We start from the raw sequence: 14,988 nt of genomic DNA, 5'->3' as shown, positions 1-14,988 counted from the left end.
TTATGAAGTATTAACATTATTTATTGGTAAATCATTAGAAATAAATAATCAAGAAAAAGTAAAACACATTTTATAATAGTATGAAACACTAATTAAAATAATTAAGCACATTTTGTAATTGTATGAAATAACAATTAACTAACAATTGACTTCATGATACCAAGATATATAAACTATCTCAAACCAATTTCCATACAAAGCATCTCAAAACTTTTAAAGAATACACATCTTTCCATACAAAGTTTTATCTTCAAGATAGTTTAAGAAAAAAAAGATGAGGATTTCAAACACCTCAAATCGATTACTCCTCCTCATCATCTTCACTGCATTCTTATATATATATATATATATATTTTGCTATTCAAAACAAAAATACTTATGAAAATCAAGATATCTTGAATATATCTTCAAGGTTTGAGATCCCAAGCAGTAAGTACACCTCCATATTGGGTCCTAAACTTGATAAACTTCCTAATGAAGATGATGCTATACAATTATTTCAACTATGGAAGAAAGAACATGGACGAGTCTACAGTAACCTAGAAAAAATGGCAACGAAATTTGATACTTTTGTTACAAATTTGAAGTATATCACAGAGAGTAATGCAAAGAGAAACTCACCTCATAGCGCTCTTCTCGGTCTAACCAATTTTGCTGATTTGAGCTTCATGGAATTCAAGGAAACATACATGACCATGAACAGTGATAACATGGATATTGTGAATGATGATGTTGATGAATTAACATTTAGTAAACCACCTCTAAATTTGAAGTATATTTTGAAATTGGAAAATAATTTTTAAAAAAAGAAATTAAAAAAACTTAAAAAGATCTTATATTTAAGAACAAATGTGGTTTAGTTATTAAATTCCAATTATAATATAGGTAGCTCCTCTAGAATTTTAGGTAAGATCCATCACTAACTATATTTTATTTATTTTATTAGGTTGTTGCTGGGCATTCTCCACTGTTGCCGCTATCGAAGGAATAGTTGCAATAAAGACGAAGAAGCTTATCAGCCTTTCAGATCAAGAGCTTCTAGATTGTGAACCATATGGAAATTGTTTGAGAGGAAATGTAAACAAAGCATTCATTTGGGTAGAAGGAAACAAAGGGATTGCAACACAAGATCGATATCCTTATACAGCTAACAAGGGTGTTTGCAGAAACTCCACGGTTCTTAATTTCTATCAATTTTATTATTGTATAGTTGTTGTTTTGCTAATAAGCCAAATTTTATTATTATATAGCTTCCATCACACTTTAAAACTATTAATATTTCATTTTGTATTTTTTAGTATAAACATTGTATTACTTTATACCACCTTCTTTTTTTTATGAAATGTAGATTCCAAATAGTGCAACTAGTCGCATTAAATCACATCATCTCGTGAAGAGATCGGAGAATGGTCTATTGTGTTCAGTTGCAAAACAACCTCTGAACGTTGGTATTTATGCAGAAACACGAGAATTTCAACATTACACCGGTGTAAGTAGTTATATAAAGTAGAGTTTTTATTCATCATATTTTGTTTACACCCATTTAACACCTACTTTAATATTGAAGATGTAGTTATTTTATATTTATGTTGTTTAACTGTGAGAGAACAATTGGGTGATTAATGGATGATTGGATTATATCTTTGTTAATGAAGAACATATTTATCTTTTGGCAGGGAGTATTTAGAGGTCAAGAGTGCCCGTTGGATTCAATGGATGTAACTCACTCTATGGTAATAGTCGGTTATGATTCGGTAGACAATGACAAATATTGGATTGTGAAGAATTCAGTTGGCACAAAATGGGGAAAGAATGGTTATATGTTTATCAAAAGGGAGACCGGTAAAAAATATGGAGTGTGTGCAATCAATGCATGGGCTATAGAAATAGTCAAAAATAAATGAGCATATTAGAATTAAGTTTACTAATTTCTTTTTATCTCTCTTCAAAAAAGTATTTAGAGAACTAAGGATCTAAATATAAAAAATAATTTAAAGCAAAATTTATGGTTTTGTGAGAGTTTAGAGTTTGTTATGTGGTTACTCTTGATATTATTTTTAAATGTGAATTCTCCTCTTCATGGTTATTATTCTTGATGTAAAGTGGTCATGATAATAAAGTAGTTGTAATTTGCATTATCCTAAAATTATGTAGTAAATAATTTTTTATTGCTTTCTATTCTACTTTGGAATTGGTTACTGATAGTAAAGTATGAGTTTGTAATTTGTTGCGGTCTTTCACGACTTTCAATACAAGGGAGGGGAGACTAACCTACAAGGTCATCCCTCCAACGTTTAAGTCAATAAGAGTGCAAAAACGTGGAATTTTAATGGAAATGATTTTGATATCTAAAGAGTGGCGTGTTTTCCTCTTTAAGTAGGGGAGATGGTTGGTGGGATGCGGTCACCCGCATGAAGGATCATAAGAGATTGACATGGTATCCTTATGGTAGATACTCTATGATGCTGAGGGGAAAAAAGTATGTCTACTTTAAATGGGATAGCTGCTTATTTCGCTGTTGGGCTTTTCTTATTGGATCTTGCGGCTAGCTCAAAATTATTGCCTTCGAGGCTCCTGTCCCTGCTTTATATGACAATGGTTTGTGATATATGTTGTTATTCGGCCATGGTATCCATGGACATGGACGTCTTAGATGGGACATTGCTTCTCAGGGGAATTGGTGCATTATGTGCTACTCTTGAAAGTTGTAGCGCAACGCTAGGAGAGATTGTCACGTTTTTACTTACCAGCAACCACTATAAAAAACTTCATTTTAGCATCGGCCTAAAACCCTCGCTAAAAGGACAAAAACCGACGCTAAAGGTTGTTAGCATTAGCTTAGCATCGATGAAGGGGCAGACACACTACTACAAATAATACATTTCATGATGAAGCTTTCACGTCATCTAGAAAAAAATGAGGTATTATGCCTAGGCGCGCCATGTTTTGTTTTTTTTTTATAATAATAAAAACAATATATTCCCTCGGTTTTTAAGAAAACCGAGGCTACAAACAAATCAGTACACGCTTCGAAACCCAACTATTGCAATTTATGTTTTTATTTGTTTATAAGTGTAAACTAAAGGAACTAGCCCTTTGGTGTTTCTTTATAATCGAGGGATTAAGTAATCAGATTTGACTATAAAAGCACCCGTCAAACAGATTTTAGCCGGTGCATGAGTTACACAGCTATTGTTAAGAGTCTCATATCAAAAAATATATGTCCTGAACATGTCATTATAGGTGGAGGAAATCCTCATTCTACAAGCCGATTTTGTAGGGTTGAGTTAGGTCCAACCAAATTTCTTAACATGGTATCAGAGTCAAGTTTAAGATCTTATGGGCCACATGTTATCAGGTTTCCTCTATCAGGCCATCCACCATTTATTTTCATGCTCTAGATGTCCATTCATGGGCGTGAGGGGTGTGTTAAAAGATGTATGGAACTGAATTCTAACCATTGATCAAAATTGTTCTTGCTTGTAAGACATGTTCAGGTTAGAGAATAAGACCAAACTCATTGGTAGTCTCGGGGAGAAGATAATAGGGTTCCAACAAATTGCCTTTGAACTTCTTCAGTTGTGAAATGTGGAATATTTAATGTATTTTTGACGTAGGGGGAGTTGGATCTTGAAAGCTACCGAGCCAATTCTAGTAATGATGGGAAAGGGCCAAAGTATTTCAAACTCAATTTGTGATTACCTAGATGCTCCATAATCATCTTCCATAGGATTGTAGTTAAACGAGATTTTAATCACCCACTTCAAATGACACATCAAATCATCTCTGGTTTGCTTGGAATTTCATTGCTTGTTGAGTTTTATGCAAATTTCAATGCAACTACTCTAGAAGTCTATCCCTAGTTTGGATTTGCTAAGATGATACCTGGTCATATGAAAAAGGACTGGCTGACTAAAAATTTCATACCTTGGTGCCTTTATTACTATATGTTACTTAACTATTCATTTTCTTTTAATTAAATATTTTTTTAATCATGCATTTATGCCTCTTAGAGCATCTCTGATGGTACAACTCATTTTTGAGTTCTTCATGGGACCCATTAAGCCACATTATCTTGAAGCAACTCACTCTATTGTCACTCCAACGGTACAACTCTAAAGAACACCTATTGGGTCCCACAATTTTACTTTATATATTAATTTTTTATTTATATATTAAAACTGAAACACACCACAATTATAACTTTTAGTATTTTTTTATTCCATGCAACCGCTGCACTGCAATGTAACGTTCTCCACCTAGCACAATAGTAAAAGGTACCTAATAGTCTAAAGGTATCAAAGGTACCCAATAGTAAAAGTTAGCATATCCAAAGCCCTGGTCACATGTTCCCTTACCAAATGAGATTTGGTGAGGGTTGGAGAGTATAGTCCATATATACGACCTTGAATGGTGTTATTAATGCACTCGTAAGAAAAGTTGTATTATACCAGTATTGTGCACAATAGAGAATCTTAAACCACACATTAGGATTGGAAAAGGTGGGGAATATTAGATATATTTCTGAGCATTTATTCAGTGCTTCTATTTGACCATCACTTTGTGGGTGGTAGGCTAACCTCATGGCTAATGTAGTGCATTAGAGTCTAAATAAGTTTTGCCAAAACTTGCTAGTGAAAATCTTGTAGATTAAGGCATGCTGTCATACCCCAAAATTTGACCATCCTATTTCTTTTAATTCAAATTCAAATCAAGGTACAACTTTCAAAGACACCCTCTCCTAAACAAGGTTCAAAGAACTAGGGTTTTGTTATTCTGAGAAGAAATCAATGGATCAAAAGCTCCAAGGCATCTCATATGGTCTATGATACTCCAAACTACCTCCATGACAAAATTCAGAGCTCAATTCAAAGGGTTGGTCATTCAATTGCTCAGAAAGTCAACAGTCGATTGATTTGACCTAAAAGTCAACTGTGGTCGAAGTACAATCAAAACTCCTGATTTTTGTCAACATCCTTATTTTGAAGTATCATTCACCATTTGATCAAGAATTGATCATGGTTCATCAAGGAAAGATCAGAAATCAACAAATCCAAAAGTTTATAAATTAGGGTTTTCATAGGAGAAAGTCAACTAAACTTTGACCAGCCATAACTCCCACATAGAACATCAGAAATTTTCCATCCAAAGATCATTTTGAAGGAAATTGAATTCCCTACAATTTTGTCTCTCACATGCCAAGTCTAAAAATGCTTCATTTGAGAGATAGGGATCAAAACATTATAGGTCCTTTTCAAAAGTCATCTTTTTCAAAAGAACACACAAGGAGCATGGAAGATCATTTTGACATGGGACCAAAAACATGGGTTAGAGGACTCTTCAAGGTTTCTAAAAGGTCCAAGAACTTGAAAAAATATGGAAGTATGAGGAAATGGCAAGGTGCACAAGTTCACCTATTTTTAAAAGGCATATATGAAAAGAAATGGTCCAAAACTTCAAGAATCTCCAAATGGGCCTATATTCCTCTTATCATACCTTCATATTGAGCCCATGCATGCCCCAAGACAAGTCTCTCTTATTTTATTTGTTTTATTATTTATTTTTATGGTTTTTATCATTAAATTAATTATATAAAACAATAAAATTAAGAGGAGATTTTATTTGCTTTGATTCCAATCAAATATGATCTCATAAAATTCAAATATTCAGTGCCAAATCAGTGATAAGAGAAATTAGATTGAGAGAGATTGAAATTGGTCCAAAATAGAAACATACATAAATCAAATTTTCTCAATTTACAAAACAAAGATTGGATTGGATTTTGTTTAAGTTTGTTGACCTAATTTCTTCCAATATATAAACATAACACTCTTAGATCACAAGGTCACAAATTTTCTGCAGTCAAAGAGCACCATACAAGTTCAAAAATATTCAAGAAAAGTGTGAGGTCGAACTCCAATTTGCAGCCATTCTCAAGGCGATTTGAAGATCGATTCACGTTCCTTAAAGATTCCTGAAGCTATTTGGATCATCATCAGGCTTCCAGGCATCCAAAACCATTCGTAATTTCTCACGGTTTGCACATTCCTATTCTTGCTCGATTTCCATGATTCATGCATCATAAACAATTTTTGCTTGCATATTTGTGACCTATGTGATAATATGATGAATTCTGGATAATTAATTGTGTTTTCGTGCTGTTATGAGCAAACCACCATGTTAGGGTTCATAAGCTTCAAATTGGGGCTTTTTATTTTAGCACGAATTAGGTTATAACACTGGTACCATTAGGTTATAACACAAATTGGGGCTTTTTATTTTAATTAGGTTGAAAAACCAATAATTAATTAAATTGATTATTTATTTTGCTAATTTTATTTAATCCGTACCCTAATCAGAGTTTACGAAGATCACGCCTGCACTGAAATTCTTTCTCTTGTTGTGTAGTTTTTCAAGGTTAGCATCGAGGATACCTCCGACCACGAACCATATCAAGATCAGAAGCTAAGTTCTATTCCATATTAATTTTATTTTTATTTTACTTTATTTTTATCAGATTACAGTTAGCCTCGACTGTTAAGTGAACCGATAATGCACTCACCCTTGGTTTTCTATTTCTCTTTTTCCCAATTTTCAGGGTTAGCCAACCGTCAAAGCTCAATAGTCGGTAACCCTAAAACCTAACCTCATTTATTTTTCTGTCTTAATTATTATTTATGTCAGATCTATTGCCCTGCTGGTCCCCTGGTTTCTTTTTCCCCTTCCCCATAATATTTTTGTAACTGCTTCCTGGTGTATTGTTTGGCCTTGAAGGCACTTAACCTGTCATTATATTATTGTGTGGTTAGTATTTCTAGGGAGTGTAACCATTGAATTGAATTAGAATAATTAATTATAAGATAATTTATTCTGAATCTGGTCACGTGATTGTTGCACACACGCACCTTTTATGGTACCCCTCTTGTTGCCTGTTGCCTGTTGCCTGTTGCCTTGTGTTTTTTTGCAGAATAGCCATGTCCCTCGAATACGAGGATGCCTCAGCAATATTGCCCTCAGTTCATTCAAAGGTCATAAGTCCCTAATGATGCTGCCTTTGATTCGCCAAATATGACCTCGTCCCTCAAAGTTGCCTACGAAGTGCTGAGGTATCCTCTGGTTGCCTAACGAAGATGGCTATTCTGATCCTTCCCTTAGACTACCTGCCCCTCTATGGCATGGGACAGTCTTATGGCGAACGATAACTCGACGACCCTTCAACCTCCAAATCAAAGGACTTCCTTGCCCTCATATGGCAGGGATAGCCCTGAAAGGCTAAAAAGAACATTTTTCATCTAACCAGGTAATTGCTCCTAATTGCCTTGCTCTGGCTTAAATCTTTTTCTACCCTTTTCTCAAAAACTTTCAAAAAGCTACGCTTATTTACAAGCTAAAGTCTTATTTCTTTTCTACATTGTTTCTTTCAAAAGAGCAAAGCAATTAAGAGCCCATGGATAACCATGGATGCAAAGGGTGCCTTACACCTTCCCTTTGCATAAATTACCCCCCGAACTCAGTTTTTTTATTTAAAAGGTTTTTTCTGTTCTTTTAGCCTTTCTGATATTTGGATAAAATAAAAGTCGGTGGCAACTCTTGCTATCCGCACATTTCGATAAAGTCAGTTCACCGTATTACACATGCCATAGAGTTTGACAGTGATGTGCATCATGATTTCAGCCACCTTATGACTGTAATAATCCTTTTCATAGGAAAGAAATTACCACACTTGTCAATCTGTCAACTATTACAAGAATGATAGTGAATTCACATGAGTTTGGAAAGCCAATGATGAAATTCATTGCAATGGTCTCCAAAACATGAGCAGGAAAATGGAGAGGGTTGAGAAGCCTTGTAGGAAGGGATTTGGTTTCTTTGGCCTATTGCCAAATGGTGTATACCAAGCAAGGGTGAACTTTCAAGATAATGCATCTACAACCTTATTATCCTTTCCAGGCATGTACTCAATGGTAAAATCAAATCCAATGAATTTGTGTAGCCAAGCCTATTGTTCATGTGTTTGTAAGGTATTGTCTAGCAATAACTTTAGGCTTTGTTGGTCAATTTTGATGATAAACTTATTCCTAGTCAGTAATGCATGTAATTGGCTAATGCTTTAGTAATGGAACGAAATCCTCTGATATAAGTAGATTATTTTTGTGCTCGAGATGCCAGCTTTGTGTGAAAAATCTACAATAGGGTGTCCCTTCTAACTGAGAACAACCCATATGTCAATGCCTGAGGCATTAGTCTCCCACAAAAAAGGTTGAGAAAAGTAAGGTAAGACCAAGACAGGAATTGGAATCATTGCCTGTTTAAGTGTTGAGAAAGCCTTGGCAGTGTTCTCAAACTAATGAAGATTTTCTTTCTTTAATAACTCAATGAGAGACCAATCAATATTCGCATAGGCTTTGATGAATCTTCTATAATACCATGTAAATCCTAGGAAGCCCCTCAGATTTTTCAAGTTTGTTGGGATAGGCCAATCTATGACCGCTTATACCTTATATTTATCCATGGTCACTCCTAATCCCTACATAGTATGGCCAAGATAGTCCACTCCAGTAATGCCAAATGAGCATTTATTAAATTTGACAAAGAGTTTGTGGTGTTCCAACAACTTTAGGAAACTTTCCAATTGATATAAATGGCTGGTGGGACTATAAATCAGTATATCATCAAAGATTACCAATACAAATTTCCTTAAAACTTCTTGAAAGACTTGATTCATGAGACATAGAAATGTGGCAAGGGCATTGGACAATCTAAATGGCATCATAAGCCTTTCATATTGTCCATGATGAGCTTTGAAGGATGTCTTAGGTTTATCCTTGGGTTTCATGATTATTTGATGATAATCTATGTAAGCACAGATTGCGCCTAAGAGGGGGGTGAATTAGGTACTTTAAAATTTTATCGGTGTTTAGAGATGATGGTATTATTTTTCTGGTTTATGGTGATGTTATGAAAGATGTAAAGTGCAAAAAAATAAACGACACGAAGATATATCACAGTCCGAGAGTACTCTATTCAAACACGAAAGAGATTTTACTAGTGTAAGCAACTTGCAAAAGCCTATGCAATCCACAAGAACAATCCTCTTGTGATTGACTAACAAATGATCAAGATAACAATCCTCTCCTTGATCAAACCAAATGATTAAGAGAATAATCCTCTCTCTAATCATGTAACCCTTGCTTCCAACAATCCTGGACAGCAAGTCAATAATAACCAAAATCTGGAAATTTATTTGAGTAAGAAAGTATATGAATATATATCAATCTATAAGAATGATCTTCCCTTCCAAACAAGCAATTATCAATGATAGTATAGTGCTCAATGTTTATGACTTATGATATGAATTTTTCTGAACTTGTATGAAATACGAATGCAGAAAAAACTCAATGTGAAAGTTTGAATATCAATGAGCACTTAGTATGAAAATTGAGAGAGTAAGTTGTAAAATTGCAAATGGAAGAGGTAAGAAACAAATCTCAAAATAAATGGTTTATATAGTGTCTATACAGCCCTAGGAATGAGTATGTTTCAATGACAATGTGCAATGATTAGTAGACACACAATCTGATTCGTATGCAACAGAAAAAATGATGAACCACTGCCACTGTTTCATTTGTAACGGTTACGAGAATGGTCGTAACGGGTTACACTGTACCGTTGCAGCTTAAAATTTGAAAAACACGTTTCTGTAACCGGTTACGTAAAATAGTGTAACGAGTTACGCTGTGAGAAAAAACACTTCCAGGGGCAAAACAGAGGTTGGCTGCGTGACCCCGGTTACACCTAAAACCGTAACGGGTTACGCTGGGAAGAAAAATAGTTTGTTTTACTTTTAAAGTTTCCAACAGGCCATGTTTTTTAAGGGTATGACTCAATGAACGCATGCAATAATATATGAGTTTTGAGCACTATATTATTAAGATAAAAACATGTTTATACCTATAATGCTTAAGCTCAAAATGTCTTCAAATATTGCTTTAAAAAACTTGATGCTATTTTAAGACTTGGATTGAATGCTCTTTGAATCTTTTTCTCATCCTTTCTTGATGCTCGTGCATAAATGTTGATATCATCAAAACATGGAATTGAGGAAGCTTGACTTCACAATATGGACTCAAGTTAAGTTTTGTAAAGAATTATACACCATAAAGTTTATCTAGGAGTTCATCAACTGTAGAAAGAGGAAATTTAGTTTTAACTTCTATAGCATGGAGAACTCGATAATTAGTACAAAACCTCCATGTCCCATATTTTTTTTTATCCAATGTGATAGGGGAAGAGAAAGGGCTAGTACTAGAATGAATGATGCCTTATTTAAGCACTTCATCCACCATGGTTTCAATTTAGGCTTTCTGACTGCCAACATAACGGTATGGTCTTACATTGACAATTTTGGATTCATCAATGAGAAAAATGGAGTGATTATTAGGGGTGGACAACGGTTCGGTTCGGGCCCAAAACCTAAAACTGGACCAACCCTCAAGTTAGATATATTGGCCCGATTTCCGACCCTTTTGAGTATCGGTTTTTTCGGGTTCGGTTCACTTCGGGTTGGTTTGCTAAATCGGTTTTTTTCGGTTAAGCACATTAATGGACAATATCAAATTTTAAGCCCAACTTAAATTCAATTAAACATTATTTTATATTAATTTTTTTAAAATCTAGTCAGTTTCTGGGCCAGTATAAATTATGGGCCAACTTGACGCGTTTTAAAATTTAGAAATTTAGAAATTTATTGATTTTCAATTAGTTTTAAATTATAAAAATTAGCTTAATTTCCCAATATGATGAGACTATTATATTAATTTTTTTATTAAAAAAAAAGTTTTTCTACAAGAGTATAAATCTTTTGTAAAATTATCAAAATTAAAAGATTAAAAAGCATAGTAAATAATATAATATTTGTTTTGTCCATGTTTTTGTGGCATTTTGATGTTTCATCCAACTGTGCCTATTTATATTCTATTTCTTGAATATAATCTTTCTTTGATGTCTTCTCAATTTTTTCTCTTCAAATTCAATTTTCTTATTTTTCTCTCTTGTTCATGTTTACTGGACTTGAAGATATCTTCCCTCAAAACAACCTTATTATGCTATAATCCAATTGCAACAAGGTTATGCTACAATCCAATTGCAACAAGATCCTGCATAAAAAGAAGAAGTGGTATTAGAAAAATTAATAAAATAGAAACAATTTTATAAAATCTTAATTGAACAAGCCATTAGCAACATAAATCTAATGGATTAATTATATAGCAACAAACTCTATTGAATTAGTATCATACTAATACACACACCAGAAACATCATCTTCTTGCAAACAATGTTATTTTATTAGAATTTTTAACAGAAATTATCATTTTATTCTGTCCCTGAAAATCTAATCAAAATTTGGTATCATTTATGTTAAGATCATTCTCATATGCAACACTTCTTTTCATCTTCCACAATCAATATTTCACATAACTTACATATTTAAAGACTTTACTATGACATCAAAATATAGAACTATCATATACTAATATATAGAAAATTATATAGAACTATCATATATTAATAATTTACCATGAATACAGGGCCTGGAAGTGAGCCAAAACTCCCAAGATGCAGGGCATGAAAGTGAGCTAAAACTCCCAAGATCTTTTTTACCTGCAAATACCAAACAAATATATAAATAATTTACCATGAATGTAGGGCCTGAAAGTGAGGCAAAACTCCCAAGATCTATTCTACCTGCAAATACCAAACAAATATATGAATAATTTACCATGAAAAAGAGCTTGAAAGTGAGCCAAAACTTCTCAGATCTATTTTACCTGCGAATACCAGATCTGGAGGACTTGAGATCTGGAGGACTTGAAAGTTAAATCTCAATATCTTTCGGACACTAGATTTGCATAGTACACACCCAACAATTTAAATCAATGATCGAAGAAGCGGCAGCTGGGACAAGAGATAATGAAGGAGGAGGAAGTGAGAGAGAATGGAACTAGGGTTTTCTAAGTGGTGATTAAGACTGAGAAGAATATATATAATTAAAACAAGTGATATAAATATATATAATTAATAATTAAAATAAAATATCAATTAAATTCGGTCGGATTCGGTTCCCGATGGGTTCAAAATAACCATCCGAACCGAACCGGTCTAACCCTAATAAATCCAAATCAATCATCCGATCAAAATCGAAAATCGTTCAAATCCGACCTAATGCCAAATAAATGATTTGGATCGGTCGGTTACCACCGGTTGGTGATTATTTGTCCAGCCCTAGTGATTATGTTGTATATATGTGGTTATTGTGATGGGGTCTCAAAACAAGTGTTTGTAGGTTGTCATTAATATTGATAAGACATGGTCTATGGTAGGTGGTAGTATAGAGCTAGGTTTTACGTCAGCTGACCATTGTAGGTAGTACAGAATAAAGACTTCATAGATAGCATAAGTAGTAGACAATATTGATAAGTGGCGTAATTGGGCTTGCCTTGTGTTATGAGGGGACTTACTTTGTTGGGTAATGCTATTGTTTCCATTGAAAAACTTCAATACCAAGGCATTATAATCAGCCCCATGGGGCCCCAATGTGGCTAACCATGATGATCCAAGGATCAAGTCTCCCATGGTAAAAGGTAATAAAACGTGGCTTAAATAGTCTTTTGGTCCCTGTAAGTTGGCGTGTTTTTGGTTTTCGTCCCTGTATCTTATTTTTCTTGGAAATGATCCCTGAATGTTAAAATCCTTTTGGTTTTAGTCCCCAAAGTTAAAATCCGCAAGAAAATCTTTATGTTTCTTGCGGATTTTCCTTTGAATTTTTCTGCAGATTTTAATCTAAGGGACTAAAACCAAAATAATTTTAACATTCAGGGATCATTTCCAAGAAAAATAAAATGCAGGGACAAAAATAAAAAACATACCAACTTACAGGGACCAAAGGACTATTTAAGCCTAAAAATGTGGATATGGTAATGGGGTGCCATTGAATAGTCACAGTCATATAAGTAATCTTTCTTCCTGCCACCATTTTATGGCCATGGCCAGGGAACACATTGAAATGCGGAAAAGGCTTAATGGGAAGTTTCAAGAATTTGGCCAGTCGTGGTTGGAAAAAATTCTCAGATCTACCACCTCCACTAAGACTTGCGCCTCTAGACCATTCACATTGCATGTAAAATGAAGGGTTCCCAAAGAAGGGAACCTATTCGTGGCATTAAGAGACAAATGGTGATCACTATCCCTAATAGTGTCATCAGTTTACAGTTGTAGATGTTCATCAGTGGCCTGAGCCTCTGAATTAGAGTCATCGTCGTCTAATTGGAAAAACATTATGTATTTGTTAGTGCATCTATGACGAGGGATAGACTTATCATCACAATAGTAACATGTACCTTTTTCTCTATGCAATTGCATTTCAGCGGGGCTAATACCTTTTATGGTTCTAGGTTTGATTGGAATGGTGAATGGTTTAGTGTTTTGAGTTGAGAGTAGTGATGGTTTCTTTTGTGGTTGGTTGGGTGGAGGTGGCTTGGTTGAATAGAGAGGTTATATTTGTAGTATGTCAAAATTTATCCTCAAATAAATGTGCAATTGCAACAACTTGAATCATAGTAACAAGAGCTTGAGAGTTAGGCAATAATGAGGGTGAGACTGTCACATTCTTGGTATAGATAATGTTTCAGCTATTAAGAACCCAATTGCACATGAGAGGAGCAAGCACATTGAGATGAGGTCTTACTACTTGAGGGAGCTTGTTACTAAATGCAAGTTAAGATTGGGATATTGTAGAAATGAGGACCAAGTTGTTAATTTACTGACTAAGGGAGTCACATATGATGTGTTCAAGAAGTTGAAGATGAGCATGGACATGGAGAACTTGGAACACCTGAATTAAGGTGGTGTGTTGGATAAAAACTCAATAATTCAAGTGTTGTAACTGGATAACACGGAGGTGTAAGCCGTCACAGCGGGATAACAATCACTTCCAGGGTCTGAAAAGTTGGTTTTGAGTTGATGTAACCGGTTAACCAAATACGTTAACAGATTACACTTGACATGAGATGTTTTTTCTGTTTGTCTGTGTAAGCAGTTAACCAGATGTATTAACCGATTACAAACTCATGTTTTGGATTTTTCTTATATTTTAATGTTTTGTTTTATGTCACAATTATTGTAATACTCTGGTAAAAATGATTTGGAGGCATCCTCATCCTAAACTAGTGAAAGTTAATGAAATTAATGATTCTCTCTCCTTCTTCTCCACATACCCTAAATCCTCCACTATTCACCAATTGTGCTTACAATTTTGTTTCCACACAATTTTCAGCAAAAACTAAAAGAATCAAAAGTGATAATAGAGTTGAATTCCTCCTGAAATCTTTTTATGCATCATTAGGAATTTTCATCAAACTTAGTATATGAAGAAATCCGAACAAAATTATATTGTTGAAGAAAACACAGGTACCTTTTGAATGTGACTAGGGCTTTTCTTTTTCTTTTTTTTTAGTCTAAGCTTTCTAGAAGTGTTTGTTCATAAATCTTAAACACGAGATGCCACTTTTTTATTTTTTGAACTTGTACTCCCAATTTATATAACAAAACTCTTCTTAAAAAATTATACAAATATTTAGAGTTGTCAAAATAGGCTAGCACATATGGGTCGGCCCGTCCGGCCCGAAAAATCATAGGGCTTGGGCCTTCAAATTAGAGCCCATATTTTAAGGGCTTTTTTAGCCCAACCCTAAAAAGCCCGCTGCCCATTAGGGCTAGCCCATATTGGCCATGGGTGCCCGCACAAGTATAAATTTCAAAAAATTATATTAGTTTTTGTATTGTGTCACTCCAAAATAAAACATTGATTTTTCTCACTTCACTAAATTTTGTTTCTATTATATTCAGTCTTTCTCTTTTAAATATTATACATTAATATAATCAACATTATTTCCTCGTATTCTATTAGTTTCTCTTATATTAAATATTTGAG

General features: G+C 34.2%; 1 protein-coding gene across 1 annotated transcript; it reads left to right on the top strand.

The window, feature by feature from the left end:
* The first annotated feature begins 548 nt into the window (after nucleotides 1–548).
* LOC131633313 (cysteine protease XCP2-like) lies at nucleotides 549–1,904 on the top strand. The gene is made up of 4 exons (XM_058904027.1): nucleotides 549–750; nucleotides 947–1,176; nucleotides 1,349–1,489; nucleotides 1,677–1,904. The coding sequence occupies exons 1-4, from the start codon at nucleotides 549–551 to the stop codon at nucleotides 1,902–1,904; spliced, it is 801 nt and encodes a 266-aa protein (XP_058760010.1).
* Nucleotides 1,905–14,988: the final 13,084 nt, after the last annotated feature.

This window comes from Vicia villosa, unplaced genomic scaffold (genome assembly GCF_029867415.1).
Source record: "Vicia villosa cultivar HV-30 ecotype Madison, WI unplaced genomic scaffold, Vvil1.0 ctg.001111F_1_1, whole genome shotgun sequence".
NCBI lineage: Eukaryota > Viridiplantae > Streptophyta > Magnoliopsida > Fabales > Fabaceae > Vicia > Vicia villosa.
The sequence above is the reverse complement of the archived record's forward strand: the minus strand, read 5'-3'. Positions and strand labels throughout refer to the sequence as shown.

Coding starts and splice junctions, on each gene's coding strand:
- LOC131633313 (XM_058904027.1), top strand. CDS start 549: ATGGCAACGAAATTTGATACTTTTGTTACAAATTTGAAGTATATCACA. Junction 1,177..1,348: donor GTGTTTGCAGAAACTCCACG/GTTCTTAATTTC, acceptor TATGAAATGTAG/ATTCCAAATAGTGCAACTAG. Junction 1,490..1,676: donor AATTTCAACATTACACCGGT/GTAAGTAGTTAT, acceptor ATCTTTTGGCAG/GGAGTATTTAGAGGTCAAGA.